This window comes from Lates calcarifer, linkage group LG11 (genome assembly GCF_001640805.2).
Source record: "Lates calcarifer isolate ASB-BC8 linkage group LG11, TLL_Latcal_v3, whole genome shotgun sequence".
Lineage (NCBI taxonomy): Eukaryota > Metazoa > Chordata > Actinopteri > Centropomidae > Lates > Lates calcarifer.
The window spans coordinates 18,791,921-18,816,211 of NC_066843.1; the positions used below are offsets into that span (position 1 = coordinate 18,791,921).

Below are 24,291 nucleotides of genomic sequence, written 5' to 3' on the forward strand. Positions count from 1 at the left end.
GTTCTGCTCGAGTGCAATACTTGTCTTGGGTTTGAAAACACAATCGTGTTGTTTCAGCTCACTTTCTTCTTGCAGCAGTGTGTGTGAAAGGCTGACTTTGGCATTTCACACTCATCTCTTTGAAAAGAGGAGTAAAGCCCTACAGCTTTGTTAAGCGGCAAGTTAACACATGAACCTGAAGATCTTTTTCATTTCAGGCCGTGTTGAAATTCTAATTCTGCAGAGGGATCTTTTCATAAGAGGGGATATGGTGTAACATCGCTCTGCTGTGAGCCTATTGATAAATCAATATGTTTGTAATTCTCAGTGATGAGTGTCAACCAGACTGTCTAGATCAAAGATAATGTAGCATAGAGTAAAGGCTACCAGGCACTAGCTGCTTATATACTGTTTAAATTATATGATATCTCACTTCTAGCATGATAAAATGTTTCTGACGTTTTCATCAAAAATGTATCACCTTCCATCAAACCAAAATAGGAATGCAGGATCAAAGAGAATGAATTTGCTAAATGCATTTCTTTGTTGCATGCCAGGCGCACCGTGTCTACTGATTACAGAGCTGGTTTTTACCAGGGTAGAAAATTAACACCCGCCACCAGCCAAATGCTGCTAAAAGCTGGCTGCTTTTTGTAAGTTTGCCTCCTCTACCAAACAGTTTGGCAGGCTTATTATTTGGATCTTGGTTGGTGAAATTGTGGGAATCGGTCGGGGTTTCAATTTACCAGTTTAAATAGTTTGGTTTAAATCTATAAAAGCTGAGGTAAAATCAACAAAAAAAGAACAAAAAAGTTTTAGTCTGGTCAGTAGTATCACCATTACTCAGTCTGCACTGGCAGCAGTGTGAGCAGCAGTAGTCTGTTGGCTGGCACAGTGAGAAAACACTCAGTCATGGCTGTTGTGGTGCTGAGTCGGCCTGCCCCGGCATGGCCAGTCACTCACGTGCTCACACGCTCATACACACACACACACGTTAGCGAGACGCAGGGCGGTTCCTTCATCCAGCAGCACATTCTTTCTAGACAGCGGCAGGCGGCTCGGGGTTGAGGGAAGAGGATTTTTTGTGTATGTGTGTGCGAGTGTGCAAAAAAAAAAAAAAAAAAAAAAAAGAGTAGTGTGTGGCATGAGGCACACAGCTTCAGGCTGCACAGAGGTGAGTCTTGATTTTGCAGGTGAGTTTGGAGTGTGACATCAGCTGCATCGTGATCCATCTCAGTGCACAGCGTGATTACCACATGCTGTGTTGAGCTTGGGTGGAATATATGTCAGTGTGTTCCTCCACTCCTCCCACCCCCACTCATCAATACTGTCTTCATCCAAGAACATCTGCACGTCTCAACATGCATTATACCTTCTCCAGGAGGAACAAATATTGTTCTCTGTATCGCAAAACAAAATAGCCTTGAGTAATCTGGTTTACTTTGATGTCATTGCTTTTAGAACACTTATGGATGAGGTGTTTAGTCTTCAGCACACAAAACCTCCAGTGTTTCTCATGTAAATTCATGTCTGTGTTGCATAGTTTGATTTGAACTGCAAGATAAATCTGTACCTGCTGGAACCAGGCCTCCATGTCAACCAACCTGCTCAAAGATGTAACAGAGTGGCTGATATTGGTGGTAGTTGCAGGAGGGGGTAAACCAGTAGCTCCAGACCCAGAGGTTCGGAAGGGGCCCAGTCTGTTTTGCAGTGCAGCCAGGCAGCAGAGCCCCTTTGTGGGACTGGAATGTGCCGTGCGTGCCTCTTCCTCGGCTGGTTCCCCCCCACACGGCCCACCCTGGGCACGTTAGCACGCAGCCACCGCAAATTGCTTGCAGATTTTTCACACATAGTAACGTGCTGGTTTGTAAACTCAGATAAGTGCAACCAACGCAGGGAGCTGAGCTCCGTGGATCTTTTTACGCATCACTTGCTTGCCACAGCAACAGTGAGTGCGGGGACTTTTTCCCTGTCTTTAAATTTTAATCCTGTGTCTCCCCCCTAGCCTGTTTCTAATGATTAACAGGAATGATTACTGTGTGTGTTAACAATGGAGGGTCATGCGGCAGGCACTGTAGCTTGTTCTGATTACAGTACAAAACCACAGCAAGCTATAGAGGACATGCTTCCTATAGCATCTGGGAAACTGTTGGGTAAGTTTTGGATGTAACCAGGGAACACACCTGATACCTGGTGATATGTAAGTTTCCCAAATGGTGACTTTATAAAGTTCTATAATTTGGCAGAAACTTACACTTAGGTTAAATTGATCTGGATAAATCACACTGCTTCGTTTTTAAGAGTTCACTCATTAAATGTCATGTGCACCTTCACCTCCACCAGCCACACTCACACAAGCCTGTAGCATCTTTGCACTCTTAAGTAAATGATTGAATCTCTTTACCTTCCCTCTCCGTCCCTACTAACCCTGTCTCCTCCACCACCTTCCTCTGCCCTGGCTCTCTGTCAGCGGTCAGAGCCGAGGTCAGGGGGAGCTGATGTCAGGCCCCGTCCGGGGTCAGGGACACTCAGTTGGGCAGGAGAGGACAAAGCCGAGCCCCAGCAGCACAGAGCTGCGCTAATGAAGGGCCAGGCGGCCGAGAGGCCCTCGGGTTATGCAGACCGTAGTTTAATTGGTCTAATGAGATGCAGCGTAGCCTCTGCGAGGTCAACTACCACAGGACAGAGCAGGACAAAGCAGGGCGGAGAGGCCTACTGCTGGGTCAGAGAGACGAAGAGACTTTTATCACTGCCTGAGTTTGGTCCATGTTGCTTAAGTTAAACATTCACCAGTGATATAGACAAATCATGTAAATTGTTCGTGTTCTGGGAATTCAAAAAGAGCTGAAATTATTTAGATGTTGAATGTTGGTTGGAAAACAAAACATTCAAGCCAAAGATTTATCATAACAAAAAAAATAAAATAATAATAATGCATTTCACTGTGCCAAAATTTTGATTATTTGGCTTGAGGATTTGGACTTTAGAGCAAAGCTCACTTCTACCTTCATCATTTCCTGGAAAGTCAGTCAAGGTTGCCTGTATTGAAAAAACAGATACTTCTAATTGCTCTGCAATCTTAATTGCATACATTTTATTTGCCTTCATTTTACATGTATTTAGGGATGGAAAGATTTACTTTATACACAGACAGGATGGCCTCCTGTTACCTGACTTAATAACTCTGTGTATTCATTTATTGCTGCATTGCAGTATTTTCATACAACATGCAAATGTGTAAGAAAATAGAACCAATAGGCCTATATATGATAATTGATTATCTGATTTTCCTATCAGCCAATTGAAATATTCAAACATATCAAGTACTAAACTAATTCTGATTAACATTAATAGTGAATTAAAACATTACTCACTGGCAAAATATTTCCAATATTGTCTCTTCTTTTTTTTCACATACAATACAATAAAATGTAAATTATGATGGTGTTAAACAGCCTAATAGCAATCAATAAAAGAACACAATGAGATAATCTTTTAAAGTCTATTCATGCAAAGTAATAAAAAAAACAACAACCAAGATATCAACTATATTCAATGATGGATTATTCAAATGGAGATTAAAATGCAGAGGGCTTCGCAGGCGCAGTGATGAATCAAACTGGGTTTTTCAGAGTAAAGAACCTTTTCTCTCCTCACTGAAAGAGTTAATCTGAAGTTGGCAGCCAACTCCTCAGTCTCGGTCAGACGTGCGGAGAATCGGAAAATAAAGGACTTCAAAATGATTTCTTTTGTCTTTGTGATAGACTGTTTAAATTCAGCTGAGGCTTTTATACAGCAAATTCTGAAAATGAAAATTGACGCTTGCGCAGTGGAAAGGCAGTTTTAGGCTTGACTTTTTATCTTTCATTTAAAAATAATAATAACACACATTTTAATATTTGAGTTAATTTTGGTTTATTTATTTGAAATAGATCCACGCCTTCATTTAAAGACTTAATAAATAAATCAATGAAAATCTAACGAAACAGGTTCGTCCAGGCTTTAACAGCAAAACATGCATTACATTTCATATCTTACGCAGCATCACGGTCATTTAGGGCCTTATAGGAAAGTGCAGCTCATTTACTTGACAGACACTATTAAATAGATATTTGCATGTGTGTTGAGGCTCCTCTCCTGATAGAAATTGACGTCGGGTTTTAGTAACGGTGTAGCACAAATGTGACGCCAGCCCCTCGTTTTTTCCTCCTTTTCATTTCCATGTTATTCCTGGCAGACTCCATGCACGATGTCTTCACCCTTTTTTTATGTATTCTTATTTTTAAGTGCCCTATGAGAAGAGAGGGAGAGAGAAAAGAAGAAGTGATGTTGCATTTTTAATTGTTTTGGCTGCAGTTTTTCGTCTTATTAACGGGGCCTGGATGATATTTGTGGGGAACCAGCCAGAGAAACATGATGGTGGAAAAATAATCCATGACTTTAACTGGGTGGATGTCGGTCTATTAGAGAAAACCCGCGAAGGGATTGTTTGTCATTTGTTTTATTTTCAGGCCTCAAATGTGCCCCACAATGCATCACGTGCACACACACACACACACACACACACACACACAGTAGAGATTTTTTTTTTCCGAGGGCTTTTAAGGTGAAGGTAATGAGCTAACACACTGGAAACTGGTGCTCAGCTTTTGTTTTGAAGGTGAACAGGTATTTGCGCCGCTCTCATTGCCACAAGCTTGTAAACATACCACGGAAGAAAACACCGACAGCTCCGACTGCTAATTGATAATAAGCCCGAATTAAAGCTAAAGGCCAAGCGCATTTGGCCTTAATTTAATTTCCAGGTAAGGAGATTAACCGCGAGACACCTTCCACGATGGGTTTATGTTGGTTTGATAACCTAAATAAGCGTATATTTCAACACACATTATACAACATAGGCCCAGTGTGGTGCAGCAGATAGTGCAGACATGCAAATCTACAGTATAGCTCACCCACGGAGAGTCTGAATGATCGTTTTTCATCCCTCCAGATTTGGCAGTTTGAAGGAATCTGCATAACAGTTATTCCTGGAAAATAAATATGAGACTTTTTCAGCCCATGGAAGGCAAATAGCATAGCTAAGGAAAATGACTTAAACCCCCTTGTAGTCAAATTCCAGTGACATTTGAATGGTGGTTTATTTGCATTTTGGCAGGGTCACCCAGAGAGCTTTAATTCTTATTGAAAAGCAGACACACAGGAATCACATTCAAGTGCCAGTTATCTTCTGCTAAGTTTCCTGATGTTTGTACTGCAGGTGGTGATGGAAACAGAAATATATTTGACTGGTTGCACCTCCCTCTCTCTCTCTCTCTCACACACACACACTGCAATGAGATTTGTGTATACCCTGGCTGCCTTTGTTGCATTATCTTACCATACATCAAAGTTTGGCATCGGTCAGTGACACACAAAGCGACTCAGAATGAATGTGGAGGTGTGTTGTCCTTCACAGTGTTAACTGATGATGGGTTCGAGTTGGTATTTCATTAGGCTGATGCTCAGGACTGTGATGAGGCTGAAATGCATCACTGGATTGAATCAGGCTGGAGGCTGTGACGTTTATTAGTGAGATAATGGTGGTGGTGGAGACTGTCTGAGTGCCTCTGCCTGTGCCTTTTGTTTGTATATTTGCAGTTTGTCTTTGATTAAGTAAGAATTTCAATGACCTTGGTCATTATTTTGAAATATGAAGTCCCTTCTTAGAGTTGGCTTTGTCTGATCTTTGGCTTTTTGGACATTTCGACTGTACCCAGGGTCATTTTCTTGGAATAAGGAGAGAAATTTATCAATTTAAATGATTTGTGAAAGCATCTCAAATGTTTATTTAGAGCTGCAGTTAACAACAATTTTCTTGATTTATTGTTTTGTCTATAAAATGCCAGAAAGTTGTGAAAAATGCCTGTTATGGTTTCCCAGACTCCAAGGTGACATCTTCAAATTACTTATTTTTTCTTAATTAGCACAGTAGTTTAGCGTCATATATGTTGAGGAAAAGCATCAAGTCCTCATGTTTAAGAAGCTGGAGCAAGAAATGATTTGTCATTTTTGCTTGAAAATTGACTGATTAGTCAATTATCAGAGCAGATGCAGGTTTATTTTCTCTCAGTCAACTAATCAACTAATCAACACTCATTCCTTCCATCTGCAATTGTGGACATATGATTCTGGGTGGATCCAGTTTCCAGGTGATATTGCATAGGGGTTTTGTTGCTTTAGATTCTAGCATGGCAGAGTTGTGAATGCTGACAGAACAGCCCGATGAACTGAGGAACCATGTGATTTCTGTATACGGTGAATTTGTCTGTTTAGAATCATGAGCCTCAGTTCCCGGTCTATGATTCAGCAGCACTTGTGCCCTCAGCCTAGCTGTCTGCAGAGCAGGTGCAACCCTGAATGACATGCCTCTCGATGAGGCAACATGGCAGCCACTGCCGCCGCTCCTAGACCAAGCGCCAAATTCTCCTGGGTACTCAGGAGGAAAGCGTAGAGCAAATTTTTAGGATTGGGGATTTTCGACATTAACACTCACGCTGACCATTTATCCTCTGCTCACGCTGCTCCTGAATACAGCTGAGGCAAATTCTGTTTCCTCAGCCCGCTGCTTTCCCCCTTAAATTCTGTAACCATTTCAGTATTTGTGCATCTAAATCATCTCGTCATTCACTTGTGTGTGTGTGTGTGTGCAGTCAGAGGAGTGTGGCTGCCTGGGTTTGTTTCTCCCTCTTTGTTTGCTGTGGTAAACCCATGAGCAGCTGCCGGTGGTGGGGTCTGGAGGGATTCTGAAGCTGTGTGTCCTCTCTTTGCCATCCTCTGCCAAGGTGGCATTATGCAAGCAGAGAGAGGGGTAGAGAGAGGCAGAGGAGCGTGGAGGAGGGCGGGGGTTTGTGTGTGTGTGTGTGTGTGGGTGGGGGTAGTGGTGGTGGTGGTGGTGGTGTGGGAGACGAGGCGATGGCGGCCATAGTAAAGATGGAGGCAGGCTGAGGGCTGCTGGGATTGGTGCAGGAGAAGACTTGCTCCCCTGAACTTTGCCTCCGTGTCAGAGTGGAACTTGTCGATTTGGCAAATTGTGCAGCGTCGGACAAGGCTGCGCGCTCTCTTACACTCCCACCTGCTCCCTCTCTCTCTCTCTCTCTCTCTCTCTCTCTCTCCCTCTCCTGCGCGCTCTCGCTTTCTCCCTCTCCCTCTCATTGCCACTACACCCCCCTCCCCACCCTCTCCTCTTTCTCTTTTCCCTCCCTTTCAGCTCTTGAAGCTAACGCATTGGCTGGGCTACAGGCATCTTGTTGCCAAATAGGTGGGCCCTACTCGTGTTGGCAAAGGCTCAAGCAATGGTTAGGGAAAGAACGCGGAGAGGACGAGAGACGGCGAGCGAGAAACAGAAAGAGAAAGAGAGAGAGTTGGAGAGAAAAGGGGAAAAAAGAAGCAGCACTCGGCTTTGCCAGCGGTCGTATGCGCTCGTCCAACATTGATTCGGCTCTCTATTTTTTTTTCCCTATTCTGTGCTCTGCTCTCCCTGGCCCCCCCATCTGTGTGTGTGTGTGAGTGTGAGTGTGTGTGTGTGTGTGAGTCTTGCGCCGGGCCCAGGGATCAGAACAGACACCACTACCAATTACACTTTGCCAAGGATTTTTTTTTTTTTTTAATTTTTGGAAAGCACAAAGGACTGTTTATTTTAAGTGCATCTATCCCCATTGTTGAAGTTCCTTTTTTCTCCCACAGTGCAATACTGTTAACATTTCTATTTTTACCTGACAATTTTTTTTTTTTTTTTTGCTACAAGTTTTTATCTGTCTTTTTGTCGTTCTTTGCTCTTGTCTAATGAGCTACTGGCCGTGTTCCTACAGTGAATTTTTTTAGTTCTTAAAATCTTGGGGTTTTTTGTTTTGGTTTTAAACTTTGGCCCACTGCTTTTAGTGAGCAGCATATTCTGCTAATTATTTTTTTTACAACCCCCCAAGTTTTTTTTTTTTTTTTCATCTGCTAATTCTCCACACCCTGCCAAACCAGCACTTGCTTTACATTGGGGAGCGCGGGAGGAAAAAAAACTGGTGCAGGAGATTTTTTTTTTCACTTTAAACGCTGTGCCAAATTTATGATGAGAGTGCAAAATGGTAACTACCAGGCCGTCTGTCTTCCTCTAGCAGTGTGGTTTTCTGTGGTGATTTCTGTCTGCTTTCAGTTTGTTGTGGAAATGTGAGTCTGGTTGGAGCTCCCTTGCATGGTAGCAGAGATAGGAAATGGTATGGCTGATCTTTTAGCAGCACATTTCAACAGTGGTCTTGTGGCGGCAAAGCTTGGCGGTGGTGAGCGACCGGTGTGTGGCAACCCTGGCACAGGAACGCTGTGGCGAGATCTGGGCTTTGTTGCCCAGAGATATGTAGTGAAGGTATTATGGTACAGCAGAATAACTTCTCTTTTTACAGCAGGAAAACGGGAGCGCAACTTGGCTCAGCTTTTCAGCTGCTTTTGGATTTGATTTCATGTATTTTGTTTTTGTCGTCTTTGTGAAAAAGGACGCTTTGCATTACACTTTGCATCTCAGAGTTAAGATTAATTTTCCTGTTTATTGCTGCATGTTTATCTATATTTTATCTGAATGGTAATAATTTAATAATTATGAAATACTTTATTATTTTAGTTTAGGATATTTATTTAAATAGCTTTTTGGAATTTAAACATTTTAGTAAACTGTAATTATATTTTGAATTAACATTTAATTCTAATGATTTTGATAACACTAACAACTATAATATAAGTTGTGTTATCGTAGATTTTATTACACTTTCGCTATTATCTTATTGTCTGTTTTTCATTCAAAATTGTCTACATGCTTTAACAGCTATATGTTAAAAATTTGCATGCTCACTGTCATATTAAAAACCTTTTTTCAGCCTCCTAACATCACATCTTTCTCTCTCATCAGGATGAATTTCATCCCTTCATTGAGGCCCTCCTCCCCCATGTCCGTGCCTTCTCGTACACCTGGTTCAACCTGCAGGCCCGCAAGCGCAAGTACTTCAAGAAGCACGAAAAGAGGATGACCAAGGACGAGGAGCGCGCGGTGAAGGACGAGCTGTTGGGGGAGAAGCCAGAGATCAAGCAGAAGTGGGCCTCGCGCCTGCTGGCCAAGCTCCGCAAGGACATCCGGCCCGAGTTCCGCGAGGACTTTGTGCTCACCATCACGGGGAAGAAGCCACCCTGCTGCGTGCTGTCCAATCCAGACCAGAAGGGTAAGATCCGCCGCATCGACTGCCTCCGCCAGGCCGACAAGGTGTGGCGGCTGGACCTGGTGATGGTCATCCTGTTCAAGGGCAGCCCCCTGGAGAGCACGGACGGGGAGCGGCTGGTCAAGTCGCCCCAGTGCTCCAACCACGGCCTGTGTGTCCAGCCGCACCACATTGGAGTGACGGTCAAGGAGCTGGACCTCTACCTGGCCTACTTCGTCCACACACCAGGTATGTGGGCAGACTGACTACAGTCACCTATACACACACACACACACAGATCACTTAGAGAGCTTCTTCATGTGGTCCTTAATGTGTACACACATACACACCCACACACACATTCAGCCACACACACAGGTCAGTGTGTGATGTGTCACACACACTTTGGCATGTGACTCACAGATTAGACCCTGCCCTTTACTATGTACCAAGCTGAGCCAGTGCCAGGCTTTGATAAACACAGTCAAGACTGAGATAACGACATTTTGACATTTAAAGGGACAGTCTGCGCAGTATAATCTTTTAAAAAAAGTGTTTTTCAGATCAATGTTTTTATCTGGTTTAAAGAGATTCTGAGAATTTGACAGTGAGGCTTAAAACCTGTGTTTACCTAGAGATATGTTTGCAGTGGTACATTTGTTCAAGTATTTGTGTGCAAATTTGTCTAAATCCAAATGTGCATGTTTTCCGGTGCCATCTGTAAACAAAAGCATCTGCAAACCTGTTTATCTGTGTGTGCATGCATGTGCATACGTGTGCGTGTGTGAGGCAGTTTGTCATGTGTATGTAATCCATGTGTATGTTATTGTGAGACTGTGAGGCTGGTGTGTATCAGTAGCAGTGTGGTGTGTGTCTGTGGATTCTTGTGTGTGTGTGTGTGTGGTGGTCTGGAGAGCGTAGTGACAGCTGGCCCAGTCCCAGATAGTTTAGGAGGCAGGGAGAGTCAGCCTGTCTGCAGCCTCAGCCGCCTCAGCCTAACGCCACTCTGCACACACACACACACACACACACACACCACACACTCACACACTCACAAGTGGACACACTCAGGAGTTCTCCCTCAAACACCCGAGCTGGCCCTTCGTTGTTTGTCTGATTTTACTGATCACACACACACACACACACACATGCACACACACAAGTTGAGACTTTGCTGTTTATGACAGCGTGGCTCTGCCTCTGTCTGTTCAGGAGATGTTTTATTTTTCCATATTCGGCACACGTTTCCTCCTGTGTCCGAGAAGTTAAAATAGAGTTGGTGAAAATATTTTAGTGTGATGTACAAACCCACATGCATTCTTCTGTGAGGGCAATGATCTACACTGAGAAATGTAATAGATGGAATATTCACTTTTTACAGACACAGAAGCTCAATGGGAAAACATAGACTTAATTATATTAATTATTATATTACTTAATTATATTTCATGCTTTATTTGAGAAAGAATGGTTTGTTTGTGTTGCTAAAAAGCAACACTATAATGTTAATTCTAAATTAATTTATTATAATTAATATAATAACATTACAATATTAACTATGCTTTTATTGCTTTTGTAAAACAAATGAAACACTTGTTCTGATGTAAAATAAGAACATTAGATTTTGTTATTGTAATTTGAAGGAATTAAAATTCTATATTAAGCGTATCATAATTACTCGGGTATTACTGCAATGGTCTTGGGAGAACAGAACTGATATTCATTGTAAGTAATCCACTTTCACTACAGATTCATCTTCACAAAAAGAGCAAATCAGTTTTTTGTGATGTGTAGATCCTGTCGTGATTCTGTTAAAAAAAAAAAGTGCAAATACAAAATGTCTTTAATCCAATGAAATTGAAAAAAGGACACAGTGATATTGTAGGGTGATGTTGTGTGTCAAATATTGACAATCATATGTGTAGGTGCTTGCTGTGTCTGTATAGGTGCCTTATCAGTGTAGTTTAGTGTAAGCTATACTGTCAATACTTCAAATGTACAGTGACCATATTTACAATTTGATATATTCATCATAGTTACACTCCTGTTGTCTGTGTCCATGATCGTGGTGTTTGCAGGTGGAGTCAGGTGTAAACACTGTGTCTGATCACACACACATTTACAGACCCTTCTTCTGCCCTTTACTATTATCCTAGGTTCTCTTACCACAGACTGGCATACAGTTACAGGGCCTTAATTCTTCTCCTTGGCAGGGAGGTGCAGCGTTCCTCTGTGACAGAGTACCCCATGCCAGGCTCCTTTCAGCCCAGTGTGTAACTCTGCTTGAGTTTGCGGGGCCTCCGTGAGCGCCTCTTCCTGTTCCACAATGCGCCGTGGCGAACCGCGGCTCAGATTAGCTCCCAGCGCAGCCTGGTGCCCCTCGGAGTAAAGCCTTTTTTTTACTCTGTGCCAGAATCCAGCAGCCACTCACCCCCATACATACACTGAACTAGCCTTCATCTTTCTGGCTTTGTACATCTCATTTGGATTTCTTTTTGTACATACATGAGCATTCTTCTATAAGTGTTTCAGATACCGTTGCCGTTTTTCAGAGCACGCCACTACCTTAATTCGCTATGAACCTTTTTTTATAATTGTAAATGTTTCTGCTCAATCGTAAATCAAGTATTGTTCGTTTTTGTTTTTCCCAGCTTGTGCTTGTGTCTAAAAAAAGTCAAATGCATTTGCAGGGTGCGAGTCCTCTGCTGTGGGAGGGAGAATGTTTCCTATTCTGATCCTGCTCAGCTTTTCCACTGCAACCTCAAAAGCAGTCTGTGCAGCACCTTGCACATAGGACTAGAGAGGAACAGGGAGAACATTAGGAAATAGCTCAAATAAAAAACATCCACCTTCGTAGGCTCAAATTGCTCTGTTTTCCAGGAGGCAGGCTGGGGTTAACCAGAGTTTACAGAGGACAGACAGACAGTGGCTCCATTCTAACCTTTGGGGTGGCAGCATTACAGTTTTATTCTTAGCTCCCCATTCCAGGGTGTCTGTGTCTTGCGGAAGCTATCAGTTGCCAGGCCTGATGATTGGACCGCAGCCGTCTCACCCGCCTGTCCCCGCTGCGGTGTTTCAGTTCTCTTGTCCCACTGATGTCACTGTCGCAGCTGCAGTGGAGGGGAGGGGGGCTTTGCTTTCAAGCAGCTTGATTGACAGAACAGGAGATACACACACACACACACACACTAACCCCCTCCTCTGTTTCTGCTTCCCTACAGTACAGTATGTGTCTCTGCTTTTGTCCAATTATAGACTTCGGCCCTTCCAGGCGGGGCAGTGTGAGCTGGGACAGATCAAAGCAGCTGTACTCAGATCTGCACTTCTGCTCTGCAGCTGCAAAGCAAGGTTCCACTGCTAAAAAGAGCCTGATCGTTTTCCTTTGACAAATACCTGGCTGCAAACGCAAACACACACATACACAGTATGAATTGTTGCAGACTGATCTGAGCGGACCCCAAAAGTGCTTCATTTTCTTTTCACTGATTCTACTGCATCTGACAATGGTAACAATAATGGTTCAGGGTTGTGGAGGAAACGAGGGAGATAGCAAGAGAAGGGGGGATCTGATCGCATCTTTGATCACATGTCTGTCGAAATCAAAGTCTGGCTCACCAGTTGGGCGCTTTGGGCCTTCCTCCACCTAGAGACCCCAAGATCAGGTCATGTTTTTCGAGCGACGTGTTCCATATTTGTCAGTCTGACGAAGCCACACAGTTCCAGCATTAGTCATGTTTGGAGCCCAAGCCACCTCATACGGCTTTCATTACTTGTGCTGTTATGATAAAAAGATGTTTCTGAGAGTGCAGCCTCCATATCTGTTCTCTGTGCTGGAGACAGACGGACCAGAGAGGTGCCTGGGCCAGGTCCGAAAGCCAATTTTGTGTGTGTGTGTGTGTGTGTGTGTGTGTCAGTGTCAGACTACACCATATCTCCGTGCTGCTATAGTGCGGCTGTGAACCTAAGATGTTCATTTACCCATCAGTGTGTCCCTGTGAATAGTCCCGACGTTACAAATAGCCAAGAGAATATCTTTTAATAGAGGCGAACAAAGAGAGGGATCGACAGGGAGACAGACGGCCAGACTGAGAGACTTAACGCCTTCACGTCACGCTAATCCATCAAACACATCTTATCTGCTTTGCCCAATATCCTGAGCTTCAAAAGGAGGTAACGTTATCAGATGCAGTTACATAATGAAGAAGAGAGCAAACAGGACAGAGAGGGATTTGTTTTTTTCCACACCCAGATAATATGTGTGTGATGGTTTGTAGAGGCTTTTCGGTGTGGTACTGTTTTAGCAGAATATGTGCAGTAAGAGCAGATGATTATACTAGCAGTAATATTTCTGTACAGTCGGGTTATGTTGCCCTGTCTATTGCTGAGTGTTTGCAGAAGAAGAAAAGAGTGAATCATAATGATTAAAAGAAAAAAAGTCACTCTCACTCGCTTCTTTTCCTTGGCTGAGTGTGTCTGTGCAGAGCAGAGATTTCTGGACGGAGAGCAGAATTGTGCTCCAGTGTTCTGGCACCGGTCCGTAATCCGGGCCGACAGAGAAATAGAGAGTGTCTGCGCCGAGGGAGCCACATTCATCTGGTGTGAAAAACACTGCTGGTCCGACACTTTCAACGGAAACTTTCTTACGCTTTGTTGTCATTTGAAATAATGTGGCCAATAAAGTTTGAGCTTCGGCGAGCCTCTCTCATGACGGGACAGCGTAAGTGACACTGTGGTGTTTTAGTATGCACTGAGGCATAGGGGCCTCCAACAGCCCCGGCTTGGCCCATTTTCAGAGCCCCCAGTTTTTCCAGTTGCTGTTTTCAGCGTGTGTGTGTCGTAGGAGGGAAAGAGAAAAGAAGAGTGGTGTGTGCGGAGTGTAAGGAATTGCTGGTAAACAGATGATCAGGCTTCCAAATAAATCAGTGAAAAGACGCAAACCGTTACGCTGACACTCCGTCCGATCTTCAGAACTCCTTCCGCCGACCCCTCGCAACTTTCCATCACTCTATAGGTCCCGACTACTGAGAGGCTCTATGGGCTTGGTAGCAGGCTAACCTGCTTCATATTCACTGTAATTATCCAGTTTAGTGAATAATACTGGAAAATATACACAAAAGACTGAGTATATGATTAAATTAAGTCTCATTTTGAAACAAAGGTCAGGTCTTAGCTTTGCAAATAGAAAAATTCCTTGTACCAGAAAGTGCCTATTGTGGGCAACATGGATTAGCTTTATTTCCTAATTTCACTGCACAGTGATTTTTAATTATTTGTGTAATTAAGGTTAATAAATAAATGTTATGGTGTCTCCTCTAGCAATTCAGCTCCACTCTGCACACTTTGTAATTCTGCTGCAGGTTTCTCTCACTCCATTAGAACAGAAATCTATTTCTCAAGAAAATAAATTACTAAATAAAATGCATAAAAGCAACATTAATGGATATAGTAAAGGCATGCAATAAAATAAATAAGGTATTCAGCCCATATAAAGGCTTTTTATCCATTGAGCAATTGCTGTATTTATCTTACGGTATTTCTGAATGGATTTTCTCCCTTTCTAAAAGAACAAAACAACGTGAACAGAAAATACGCGCACATTTTCCCCCTAGTTTCTTTGTGTGTTATTTTTGGTCTCCAACACTGTCTCGTTTCAGTGTGAGAATCTGCATGACCAGTCTTCTCTTCCTCTGTACAGGCGCCAGGCCTGAAATCTGTCTGTCCCCTAAAAACATACGTATCCCTGCACAGGAGGGGCGGCTTGGCTCCTCAGCTGCCTGAGCCGAGGGGCAAAGAGCAGGAGGAGAGGAGAGGAGAGGTGAAGACAGCAGAGGAGTAGAAAAGGAGAGGAGAGGAGAGCGTCTTTTCTGGGCCGGTTCCCAGCAGCCAGATTCTGATCAGTCCGCCTCGCGCCTTGTTCCCTCGGTCCAGTGGAGCAGAGCACGAGGAGACTGCCCTGTAATTGGGACAGCTCTTTCCATACGGAAAACGGGACCGGAACACCGCGACACAGCCGAGAACAGATCCCCCTTCTCGGCTCGAATTTTTATTTAAAACCGTCTCTAACTCAAAAATGAGCAATTATACACAAACAAAATCCTCTTACAGAAAATAACCCAAATAAAATCCTCAAAAATGAACACTAATAATGAATAGATGAATAAATATCGCTGTTTAATTTTCCCTGCGCTTCATTTATTCTCTCATTTAATGCTAATAAATGTCAGTCATTGCTGTTAGGATGATATTGAGCGCTGATATAAAGTAAAAAGAAAAGCGTAGAATAAAGATGATGCAAAATGCCATGCTGAAAACAAAGAGAGAGGGAGGGCAGATATTCAGGCTAGTGGGGCTGGTTGGCAGCATTTGGCACCCAAAGCTGCAGCTCTGTTTAGAAGGTGCCAGCTTTTCAAACCGACACAGGGTCTCTGCCAACTTCTCTCCTTCTGATCCTTTTCTTTCTCTCTCATTTTAACATTTTTCCCCCCATATCCTTGTTTTCGCTTAACACTTCTTCCCCTCTGCACGTCCCCTTACGCCCCTGCCACCACTCCTATGGATGCTTTCTCACAGTGGGGTTGCCAGGAAAAGTGAGCTTCGCAACGTTTAAACTCAGGTCTTATTTTGTGGAGATGTCGGCGCGTTGAATAAAATAGCTATCATGTTACCAGATGTGTTCTTTTTTTTTTTTTTTTTTCTTCCTCCAAAATATTTTCCACCGGCTTTGAGCAGAGCGAATACTGTTACTCGGTGTGATGGTGCTGCTGTGGATTCAGGTCCAAAACAAAATGGAGGATAAATGCGGCTCCTCTCCAATCAGAGCAGAGAATGATTCCACATGTGGAAAAAAACAAAAATTAATTCTGACGGATTTCTGCTTTTATGTGAATATAATTTTTGTCTTCATATAATTATGGCTTTTGCTAAATGTCCTGAGGTGTCTTTACGGATATCTTTGTAGGCATAGCAGGGAGTGGTAGTCCAGATTAAAGACTAATGGGTTTAGAGGAATTGAAGAACATGTCTTGTACATCATTCAGGACAGAGACCTGGGGGCCCTTTTGAAGACAAGAACGTGGTGCCGTGAGTGATGGGAGAAAGCGTTAAACGCTGGGTGCGGGGGTGGATGGAATTACTCAATAATGATCAGAAAATTAGAGCCATTATTGAGGGAGAGTAAACAGGCCTCTCTAAGTGTGAAAGGCCCCTATTCAGCCAGGACCAGGAGCAGGACTCCTTTCTTCCTTTCATGGATCCACCCATGGCCTTGAGAGCCCCGCTTTTGTTCCCTGAAATAACAGAGTGAATATATGAGGTTGCAGGGGTGGGGGTCCTGTTCCCACTGCTGAGCACAGTATGGAATAAAGCTACTGGCTGTAAGGTACACTCCATATTTACCCATCCTTTACTTTTGCTTTATTTTGTGTTTATTTCAATGACAGATTTAGCTTTTTGCAGTTTGTAATCAGACTAACTTGTCCTAATTAACTTGTCTGTCTGATGCACATAGATAAGTCTGTGTCACTGTGTTCAGAAATGCTGGCAAGTGTTTTTGTGCATCTACAAGTGCACCTGGGTGTCTCCTCTCCATTATCATCACTTAAAAAACCAAGCGCTCATTTCTTTCTCCAACTGCTGCATCCAGAGAGTCGATATGTCAGGGGAAGGCGGGTGTAAACTAGGCGCTAATGCGTCGACTTCCGTGTTTGTCAGTGCAAATGTTCTAATTAATGGGTGAAATGGATAAATAAATAAATTTGCCATGTCTCTGAGCAGCTGAACAGCAAATGCAGTGCTTAGATGGGGACAAAGAAATGAAGAGAGGGATTTACACTTTGAACAATCCGTTGGAGAGAATAAAAGAGACTGTGTTTGTTTTTTTTGTTTTTTTCCTCACAGCACTATAGTTTGTAGCTCTGTTCTCAGATTAAAAAGATTTGACAATATAATGATGGTTTCTGTAGCTATTTAACGATAACTGCAGTCAACTCTTACATGTGAGTCCAGAATTTCATATATAGCATTATTTATTCATAAGATAAAAACATTTTTATACCATCTATCACAGCTAATTTGGACTTTTCCAGCAACATATCTTCACTTATCTCGACCTCACATTTCTATTTAATAGTTCTTCATTCAGGTCTCCCTACTTCATGCTTCCTCTGAAGACACTCTCCAGGGCAAGGCTCTGTCCAGCTCTGGGCTCCTACTCAAAAAAAAAAAAAAAAAAAAAGAATCATCCAATCACCTGACACGTTCACTCACTTTCTCCGTCTGTTTGCCTTTCATATGGACAGCCAGCTCCATTTCACAGGCATAATTTTGGATGGTAACATTCTCATTAAACCCGTCAACTGTCAGCGCTCAACTCTCTCGTCTATAATTTCAGACTCATTTGAATTCTTATTGGCAGCTTCGATGCATAAATTTCATAGAAGATAGGAAAACAACATAGCTTTTTCCTCCCTCCCTGGTGAGCAATGAAAAAAAATGAGGGAGATTAGGGTGAAAGAAGTTTATGAAATTACATTGTTTGTTTGGATTTATTTATCAGAATAACACGTCCAACATTACATTTTTACAGTTTTGTACATTTTCAGTTTATGGTCTAAGATAAAGTTGTGTGTGTCGACTTAAACCTCATACAAAACCCGCTAAGCTATCATGCGCTGGTGCGTAATGGTCTTACTGTATCAGTGCATCAGATAACTGTCCAGAAAGGCTAATGAATAGAGTTGCCATGGCCACATAGCCTTCTTTTTTTTCCTCAGTGTACCTTTCCTGGGTGATATCCAAGGAGTGTCAGCGACTGGCCTGGTTGGCACGATGAGTGGCCATGCAGTGCTGGGCCGTTTCCGTGGCACTCCGGCCCACTGTGTGGGCAACCAGAGCAAAGAGCTCTGCCAGAGGAATCCACTCAGATCACTTTCACTCTATAGAGGGCATCCCCGCACTCATGCAAATGGATAAGCAGATACCTATACAGTGCACTAGAGCGGGACTGTAGATAAACAAATAACATCATGTGCAGGTACATTAGAGTTTAAAGTGTGATTTAAAATTCAAAGGAATGATATATATGTTCCTTTGATTTTCTTGGCATTAAGATATTCTATTTCTGGATATAAAACACTTGTCATTGGATGTGGACCAAGTGAGACATATGAATATGTTGAACAGTAATTTTAGAGCAGATTTTTTTCTCTTAATGTCATTCACACATTTTGTTAGGCTTAGTTCAATCCAGGGGGGTTACACACAAGTTTTATTCTCTAGGAAGGTCTAAGTACCCTTTGAGATGGCAGCTCAGATATGATTTATAATTAAAAAAGCAGTGGAGCCCAGGGGAGATATGAAAGACCCCTCTGCAGGGAGACAAAACAACTTTAACCCTTATGTTTTATCTGGCTTAACATCAGTATTTGGAGTCCCATAGATCACACTGCTCAATTTGTCATCTTTTTTTTTTCCCCAATAAAACCTTTTTTTCATGTTATTATTTGTTTTGTTTTCTGGCCTTAACACCAACTATGTAGAAAAGTCTGCCTGAGCTTTCACATACGATGTAGGTGACAAAATACAGAAATGACCATAAGGTATTGTTTTTACAGCAAATAAGGCACCAAATAAGTATTTCATGTTTTATGCGCTATTAACAAAAAAAAAGTTTTTTATAGAAACACCAGTGATTGCATTCATTCAGTTGCCCACATTCACACCTGGAAGCTGCCCAATAACACCACAGTCTGATTTGCCGGCCACTGAACAGCTCCACTGGAGCAGTTGGGATTTAGTGCTTTGCTCAAGGGCATCACAGTGGCAATGATGAGGGATGGATAAGTGCTGCTTTTTTCACTTTTTGCACCCAGATTTAACCCTGCCACTCCTGGAAACCTTCTAATAACAAGTTATATATTCCCTTTGTTTTCAAGAAAATCACTGGCAGACAAAGAAATGTACAATTATCCAACGTAGTGATTATGTTTGGGGTCAGTTAGACCCCAGTGAGGTCGAACTCCCTGTTAATACTCTTATGTGCAAACTGTTTTAAAACTACACTTACAGAAATCCAAATACGCTACACCAATCATCGTCATAAAGCATATGGAAATCCATTTGATTTAACCATGTTTTACAGTTGTGGTCTTAGAGAGCCCGAACACAAGTAATATGTAATTTTCTGTAGCAGTATTCTGAAGCAATTCTCATAAAATGAGCAAAAGTCAAGTAAAACTGAAGTATCAAGCTGATAAAAAAATGTTAGGTTTGTTTTTTGAGCCGCTAAATAGACCTGAGGTTAGTGTAAAGTAAATCCCTAAAATAAGGGAGTGACAGTTGTGAGAGGGTTCAGATGGGCAAATTGAGCCACGGTTGGTGACATCAAGCTCATCTTTCTCTATTTCACTTTATTATCTGTTGCTGCTCCACCCCTGCATCCACCTTTGGCCTCTGATCATTTCCCATGAAGGAGGGTAGGGATTTGTTATTGTTAATCACCAGTCTTTCTCATTGCAATCTTATGGGTATGCTATGGGGAGTGACAAGGTCATAGCCTAGACCTCAAACATTAACTACAGTATACATACTCTATTCAGATATTAACACACGTGTTGCATGTGAGCTGTCCATTTGAGTTGTTATCATTCATAAACATGAGCCTGCATCTCTTCCCCTTTGATTTTTCAAATACAATCTGCTTTTCCTCTGAAAAGATTAAGCCTACATCCCCAGTGGCTCTCTTTAACTCCATAAGAGTGAAGTGTGTGAAGTATGTTTTTAGCTTGTTTGTGTATGTACTCGTGTATGAGAGAGTGCGTGTGCCGCCGTGCATATGCTCATGTGCGCCATAGAAGCAGGCTGAGCGACAACAAACGCTCTCCGCAGCAGAGCATATGAGTGTCCTCTCTGCACTCACCCAACACCTGAACCCCCCCCACCTTCACACCTGATGCCCGTGGGCCTTGCATGTACACATGGAAGAGAAACTACCACATTTGCGAGCAAACGCACACAAAAGTGTTCATTGCACTGATACAGTATCACCCAGCTGTCCTGCGGCAGACGCGGGACCTGGGTCTCGGTGCGCAGGGCTTGGAGAGGAGGTAAACCAGGCCCCAACTGGGTCCCCCTCACTGGTGCTTGACTGGGTGCAGCCTGTATCTAAAAGTAGACTGTTATAGAATTATATTCACTCTTGAAATTTCATCAAAATCCCTTTCCGCTCAGAAATTATCAGCAAATTGGTCAGTTGTGGATGGTGAATATTACAATTACACCTATCAGTAGGTGTTTTCATTCTCTCTAGGTATCCCTCTAACAGCAGCAGCAGTGGAGTCGATCTACCCTGTTATTTGCCCTTTGTGCGGTAACATTTGATTGGTGTATTATTAGACGCAGACCACCCTGCTTCTGAGCCCTACTTGAGTTTCCATTCTTCTGCTGCTCAGCTTTAATGCGGGGCTCTCCTCCAGCAACCCAAACATACAGGGGCGCACAGACACAGAATTAATGTAAAGGCAGAAAGAGAAGAGCGGAGCGAGGCGCAGTCCCCTGCAAGTGCGTTCTGCTTCAGTGGAATGGTGATAGAGAAGGTAATCCAAGCCCCAGTGTTTATTTTAAGAGCTGATGATCTAGAGATGGCCATTAAAAGCAGAGGGCAAACAATTTAAGAGCAGTAAATCTGAATGGAGGAGAGGAGTGGGTGTGGGAGGACGGGAAGGGAAGGGAGGAGGATAGGGGTGCGCTCTGCCACTCTCCTCCTATGTCCCACTCTTTCTCCATGCAGAAAAGAAAAATAAAATAAAAAATAAATACTTGAGATGACAATGAATTAGAGCAATCTGGCCTTCATTCTGCGGTTAGATTTTTATCTGTGGTTTTGGCCCTGAGAGCATCTCAGATCCCTGCTTTCTTTTTTTTCCCTGCCTGCTCTTTCATCGTTGTTGCTGTTCTTTTCATCTGAGTTTACTTTCCCTTCTGGCCTGGCTGTAAAACTGACCCTAACGAGATACCATTCACACCGAAAGGCATCAGGAATGGTCCCATTATCCCCACCGCCTCAATCCAGGGTCGTTTTCCTCCACCAGGACCTAAACGCACAGGCTAATGTGATTACTCCAAGGCCAAGTTTTCTGTTTTTGATACATGCTTAGATTTTTTCCACCCCATCTGATGGATTGAAAGATTCTGTCTTTGGGCAAAGATTCAAACTACACAATTCTGGCAACCACATAGGGAAATCCTTATGATAAGAGCCACGATTATCCCAGTAAACTAAAGATGGCTTACACAAAGAGCTGCTGTTTCACGGTCTCTCAGCAAACTCCAATGCCAGTATACATAAAATCTTCTAAGAATGTACTGTGAGTGTTTACCCTGCACGACCAATGTCACATTCAATATATCAGCATCAGTTTAAGACACAAAACAGCCCTCAGTTCAGTTAGACTTTCATGATACTCATGCATGCCACACCAGCTACTGTTCATCAGTGACTCCCAACCGGGGTTAGTTGTATCCAATGGCACAGATAAGTGCTAAATTAAATAATTAGAAAAAATAGAGGTTATTATTTGAATAATAAAAAAAAAATGTAGTAAAGTAATGGATACATGACCAGTTAGCTATATGGACAAATGGTTGATGTAGTTCACTAAAAGAAATGGATAAGTAGCTACATTAGATGTCTAAAAGTAATAAATAAATCGATGTAATGGCAGAAAGTAATCAATAAATGGGTGAAATAACTAGCTTAAAGTAATGAATAAATGGTAAAATAGCTAGTAATGGATAAACTGCTGAAACAGCTAGCTAAAACTAATGGATAAATGATAAATACCTAATGTAATGGATAAATGGTTGAAATAAATGGAAGTGTTGATGAAGTTCATTTGACACGGCTGTGGGGTAATTCTAACACAATAGGTTGGGAGCAACTGCTGTACATCATTATCTCCTTGCCAAATAGTTTGCTGTAACTGTTGATTGATGTTGATTGAGGCTGTTGTTTTGGCACTGAAACTTTCTTTTCTTTTTTTTTTTTTTTTTTTGGGCTCACATTTTTTCACTGTGCTTTAGCGAAGCTGTCGTCCTGGTGAGACACATCTGATACGTTACCCAAAACCCAGCTTACAAAAAATTGTGGTTCCCCCTTTCTAGATTCTCGCCCATCTCCTTTACACTGGGCTTTAGATGTGTGATGAAGTAATCCCGACATATTTTATATCCTAATGCAAAACAAACAGAGCCAAATTACACACATTCTTCCCCCATACTGATTCGTGGAAGTTGTTAACCAAATAAAGCTCCCTTTTCTCTTTCTCTTTTTCCATCTCACTTGTGCTCTCAGTGGATCTGTCCTGGCTAGAACTCTTAACTGAAATAGCCTCAAGCACAGAGCCTCTTTTGTGGTCAGGCTTCTTTTTTTCTACAAGGTGTTTGTGAAAAAGAACAGGATTTTCTCTTCTTGGGCTCAGGTCCCTCCATTGCTCCGCTGCTGCCTGTCTGGCTTTCTTTGTCCACTTCTGGTCTGGTAAACAGTTATGTCTTACACACACTGTTTATCACACATGGAGGTGAAACATTTGTGATTTTATTTTGGAAATGCTTAGGTTTTTCTTGGCATATACCTCAACTGTTCCATGGCTGATTTTATTATTACTCCTATATATATTTGTCTTCATGCAGCTGGATCACTTGCTCTGAACATACATGCCACCTGCATCAGGCTTCTCTATGACATTTGGTGTGAGGGCATCTATTCGAAGTCCAGTCTCTGGCCTGTTTACATGGACTGCTTCAACTATATCCTCCACAGTATTGAAATTAGCCGTTGCATACAGGAATGAAAGCGTAAACCACCCATAACCTGGCAAGTATTTTTCAGCCCTGGTTAACGCAAAACTGTATTGCTATTAATGCCAGTAAATGTTAAATCCACAGTGGCCTACACAAACTTGAAATCCGCTGTCGAGCTGCTTGATATATGTGGAAACTTTCAAGTATGTAGAACTTCTGACTCCACCCCAATCAGTGATATCACAGCTGATGTTTGCCTCTGCGGACTGATGGAAAACACCTGCTGTGACTGCAATTTTGCAGTAAAGTGAGACTAGGTCCCCTCTGAAAAACACATTATTTCCAGTTACAAATAGAAAGTTGAATCCATGCGGCAATTAAAGGCACCATCTCACTTCAACACACTCAGGGGTTTTGGTGCAAGAGCTATACTTGGTCTGGTATGACCAGCAGCTAACTGGTGGTGTTTTTCTCTGTATTCTTTAGCATTTATCATTATCCCATAATATTTGCTTGTGGCCACTGTGGCTGCTGTTTAGCAACAGTTACATAATCTTTCTTTAAAGCATTGTTAATATCAGCAATGGATCACGTGACTACCTTTATGTGAAAGAAGTTGCACCCACACAGCAACTCTGCTGTTCCCGCTAGCTCTATGAAGCTTTATAGTGCCTCTCAGCTCATTGCTTCGGTTCTCTGGCCCACAGCTTTATTGTTTTGACTCACTCTACCTCATGTGAACATGTTGAAAGTGAATATATCAGCAAACTAACTTTGTTGTTTAAAGCCTTTACATTTGTGATTAAACCTGTGAGTGAAGTGGTCCAAATATCTGAGCAGCAAACCACATGAATTTTCTTCTGATAAGCTGGATACTTTTATCTCTTCAATCTTTTAAAATTTGAGGAGGAAAATCAGCTCATGTCCATTCTGAGGTCAAGACCTGTGACACAAGAGAAAGATGGGTTGGAGGGTTGGAGACCCCTGCGTTAGACACACAGTACAAGTAACTAACTATTTGTACGACAAACAATAAAGTCTACATGTGGCTACGCTGCCTAAGTGAGTGGAGTGTGTACAGTCTAAATTAAAGGCTGCATGTGTACACTATGTGCCTGTCGAGTGTCGCTTTGTGGTATACATGATGTACTGTGCATGTGTCCATGCTGAGAATAATATTACTTGGTTAACTAAGCCATTTTTTAGCACTGACAGAAGGGTGCACACGCATCATGCACAGACACACATACACACTCCCTCAGTCAGGCGGACATGTGTTCTACACAGCCTGTCATTACAGAAG

General features: G+C 42.5%; 1 protein-coding gene across 19 annotated transcripts in view; it reads left to right on the forward strand.

Moving 5' to 3' along the window:
• Positions 1–24,291, forward strand: part of nfixb (nuclear factor I/Xb) — a 140,723-nt gene that overhangs the window by 33,462 nt on the left and 82,970 nt on the right. For 8 of the 19 annotated variants that reach the window (XM_018698570.2, XM_018698572.2, XM_018698580.2 and 5 more), the window contains one exon: positions 8,909–9,440. In XM_018698570.2, the coding sequence (XP_018554086.1) occupies positions 8,909–9,440 (532 nt within the window). The other 11 variants (XM_018698568.2, XM_018698571.2, XM_018698577.2 and 8 more) reach the window with 7 other exon arrangements.